The 3,573-nt window shown below is 43.3% G+C and overlaps 1 protein-coding gene across 1 annotated transcript in view; it reads left to right on the top strand.

Annotated features, from left to right (window-relative positions):
- Positions 1-1,053: 1,053 nt before the first annotated feature.
- LOC117553522 (carnitine O-palmitoyltransferase 1, liver isoform-like) overlaps positions 1,054-3,573 on the top strand; it is a gene marked incomplete at both ends in the record, with an annotated part of 50,773 nt that continues 48,253 nt past the window's right edge. The window contains 3 exon segments of the mRNA XM_034227505.1: positions 1,054-1,231; positions 1,869-1,895; positions 1,897-1,971. Coding sequence (XP_034083396.1) covers positions 1,054-1,231; positions 1,869-1,895; positions 1,897-1,971 — 280 coding nt within the window.

The raw sequence follows: 3,573 nt of genomic DNA, 5'->3' as shown, positions 1-3,573 counted from the left end.
TCTTGTATGTGACATCTGCTATTCAATAAAAAGATAATTGCAACGTAGTACGTAGTAGGGTCTCCAGCACAATGGCGTGGAGGATTTGGACCCATTTGGAGAGTGTTGGTGGTTATCGAGGAGCTGGATCCATTTCTGATGTCTCATAAATATCTGAGCTGCGAATAGACGGCTCTAAATGTAATCTAACGTAATATTTTCTGTGTGTTTTCAGCCTCCACGTGTCTCTGAGTGTAATTTAAATATTTATTGTCACATTACAACAGTGTTTCTCAACTTTTCATACCAAGGACACTTAACCAATAAAAAAACACTCGCGGACCACTTAACTCCACAAATATCCAAAAACACATTGTTTTTTACAAATCGCCTGAAAATGGTACAAACAAGTGGCAACATGTGTGATGAAGGTGTTGATCGGGCTATAGCATGCAATTGAAAGTGAAACTTAAGCTCGCTCCATTGCGGAGATATTCCCGCGAGAGTGCGGAAAACTTTAATTAATTAATTTCAAATGTGAATTTTACCAATATACTCACGGACCACTAGGGGCGCTAATGGACCACCAGTGGTCCATTAGCGCCCATCACACTTTGAGAAGCACTGCATTACAACAACATAACAATCATGTTACAAAAGGCCAGCAAGGCAATGCAACATAAATAAGTAAAAGGCTTCATGTTATTATACTCTTGATGATACATGTGACGATTAGCTATGTTCCAGTCAAAGGTCTTTGTTTTGTAGAGAGTCTATTTTAACCACTTTCTGTTGTTGTGTTTCTTGCAATCTCAATTTATAGTTTTTTCCATCACAAATATTTCTTCCACGATCACTACCCATTGGTTTTTCGTTGGTGGTGCTTCCTTACCCAAATTGTTAAGACAGTTGTCTCTCTTGGGAACAATCGTTTGGCGTCATCTGTTCTTGTGACATCAAAAAGTCTAGACCCCGAATATAAGACGACCCCTCTTTCTCTGAATTAGTTTTGTCTTCGGGTTGATACGGTATTAAATGTAATCTAACGTTCCTGTGTGTTCCTGTGTGTTCCAGCCTCCACGTGTCCCTCAGCTCTCAGGGTCAGACCATGCTGTCGGCGCTGCTCTTCAGCACGCTGCTCTGGCTCAGCCTCATCCTGGCTCTCAGGTTCTGTCTCAAGCTGCTGCTCTCATACCATCAGTGGATGTTCGAGCAGCACGGACGAGTCTCCAACACCACCAAGATCTGGGTGGTGAGACCCCCCCCCCCCACACACACACACACACACACACACCCAAAATTAATGATTCCCCTCATGGGGACCTCCAATTTGTCCCCATAAGGGAGGCGAGTCCCCACCCGTGACTGTGTAAACAGATGTAGGTCCCCACAAGTAAAGTAATGCTAGGCCACACACACACACACACACACACACACACACACACACACACACACACACACACACAGAAAGCCCTGCATTCAAGTATCACACGTTTTTAAATCAACTTTTTCCCAATTTTTAAAAATAAAACACACGTGAACATCGATGCAGCGTCCGTCATATATCTTTATTACTTTTAAGTGTCTCTATAAGTAATACAGTTATATAAACCTTGCATATCTGTATATTCTGCACAATGCTGCCTATTCCAAACCTTTAACTTCACATAGACTGCACTAACATATTTGTATTTCTGTTCCAATTTCTAACAACTTATATTAAAAGCCCAGTCTGCTCTGATTGGTCAGCTGGCCGGCTCTGTTGTGATTGGTCGACCAGCTTAGAGATGTCCCGCCCCTTTAGCCTATCACGTACAATGTGTTGGAGCGCTAGCCAATAGGAGCGCTAGTGTTATGTATTGATGTCACAACGTTCTTGTTTCTCTCAGACTCTCCTCAGGCTGTTATCCAGCAGGAAAGCCTCTGCTCTACAGCTATCAGACGTCTCTACCTCACCTTCCAGTTCCTGTGATCAAAGAGACTGTCAACAGGGTGAGCACACACACACACACACACACACACACACACACACACACACACATACACATACATGTATACATCACTTCAGGGGACATTACATTGACTTACATGCATTTACTGGAGACTTATCCTAACCTTAACCATAACCAACACATGCCTAACCCTAACCCTTACCCTAAACCTTACCAAGTCTTCACCCTAAAATTAATGATTCCCCTTATGGGGACCTCCAATTTGTCCCCATAAGGGAGGCCAGTCCCCACACGTGACTATGTAAACAGATTTAGGTCCCCACAAGTATAGTAATGCTAGACCACACACACACACACACACACGCACACACACACACACACACACTCTCTCACTCAGCTGCTCGTTAAGTATTGACCTCAGCTGCTCGTTAAGTATTGACCTCAGCTGCTCGTTAAGTATTGACCTCACCTGCTCGTTAAGTATTGACCTCACCTGCTCGTTAAGTATTGACCTCAGCTGCTCGTTAAGTATTGACCTCACCTGCTCTTTAAGTATTGACCTCACCTGCTCATTAAGTATTGACCTCAGCTGCTCGTTAAGTATTGACCTCACCTGCTCGTTAAGTATTGACCTCACCTGCTCGTTAAGTATTGACCCTCACCTGCTCTTTAAGTATTGACCTCACCTGCTCGTTAAGTATTGACCTCACCTGCTCTTTAAGTATTGACCTCACCTGCTCGTTAAGTATTGACCTCACCTGCTCGTTAAGTATTGACCTCACCTGCTCGTTAAGTATTGACCTCACCTGCTCTTTAAGTATTGACCTCACCTGCTCTTTAAGTATTGACCTCACCTGCTCTTTAAGTATTGACCTCACCTGCTCTTTAAGTATTGACCTCAGCTGCTCTTTAAGTATTGACCTCACCTGCTCTTTAAGTATTGACCTCACCTGCTCTTTAAGTATTGACCTCACCTGCTCTTTAAGTATTGACCTCACCTGCTCTTTAAGTATTGACCTCAGCTGCTCTTTAAGTATTGACCTCACTTGCTCGTTAAGTATTGACCTCAGCTGCTCGTTAAGTATTGACCTCACCTGCTCTTTAAGTATTGACCTCACCTGCTCGTTAAGTATTGACCTCAGCTGCTCGTTAAGTATTGACCACACCTGCTCGTTAAGTATTGACCTCACCTGCTCTTTAAGTATTGACCTCACCTGCTCTTTAAGTATTGACCTCACCTGCTCTTTAAGTATTGACCTCACCTGCTCTTTAAGTATTGACCTCACCTGCTCTTTAAGTATTGACCTCAGCTGCTCTTTAAGTATTGACCTCACTTGCTCGTTAAGTATTGACCTCAGCTGCTCGTTAAGTATTGACCTCACCTGCTCTTTAAGTATTGACCTCACCTGCTCGTTAAGTATTGACCTCAGCTGCTCGTTAAGTATTGACCTCACCTGCTCTTTAAGTATTGACCTCACCTGCTCGTTAAGTATTGACCTCACCTGCTCTTTAAGTATTGACCTCACCTGCTCGTTAAGTATTGACCTCACCTGCTCTTTAAGTATTGACCTCACTTGCTCGTTAAGTATTGACCTCACCTGCTCTTTAAGTATTGACCTCACCTGCTCTTTAAGTATTGACC

The sequence above is a fragment of the Gymnodraco acuticeps genome, unplaced genomic scaffold (assembly GCF_902827175.1).
Source record: "Gymnodraco acuticeps unplaced genomic scaffold, fGymAcu1.1, whole genome shotgun sequence".
NCBI lineage: Eukaryota > Metazoa > Chordata > Actinopteri > Perciformes > Bathydraconidae > Gymnodraco > Gymnodraco acuticeps.
The sequence above is the reverse complement of the archived record's forward strand: the minus strand, read 5'-3'. Positions and strand labels throughout refer to the sequence as shown.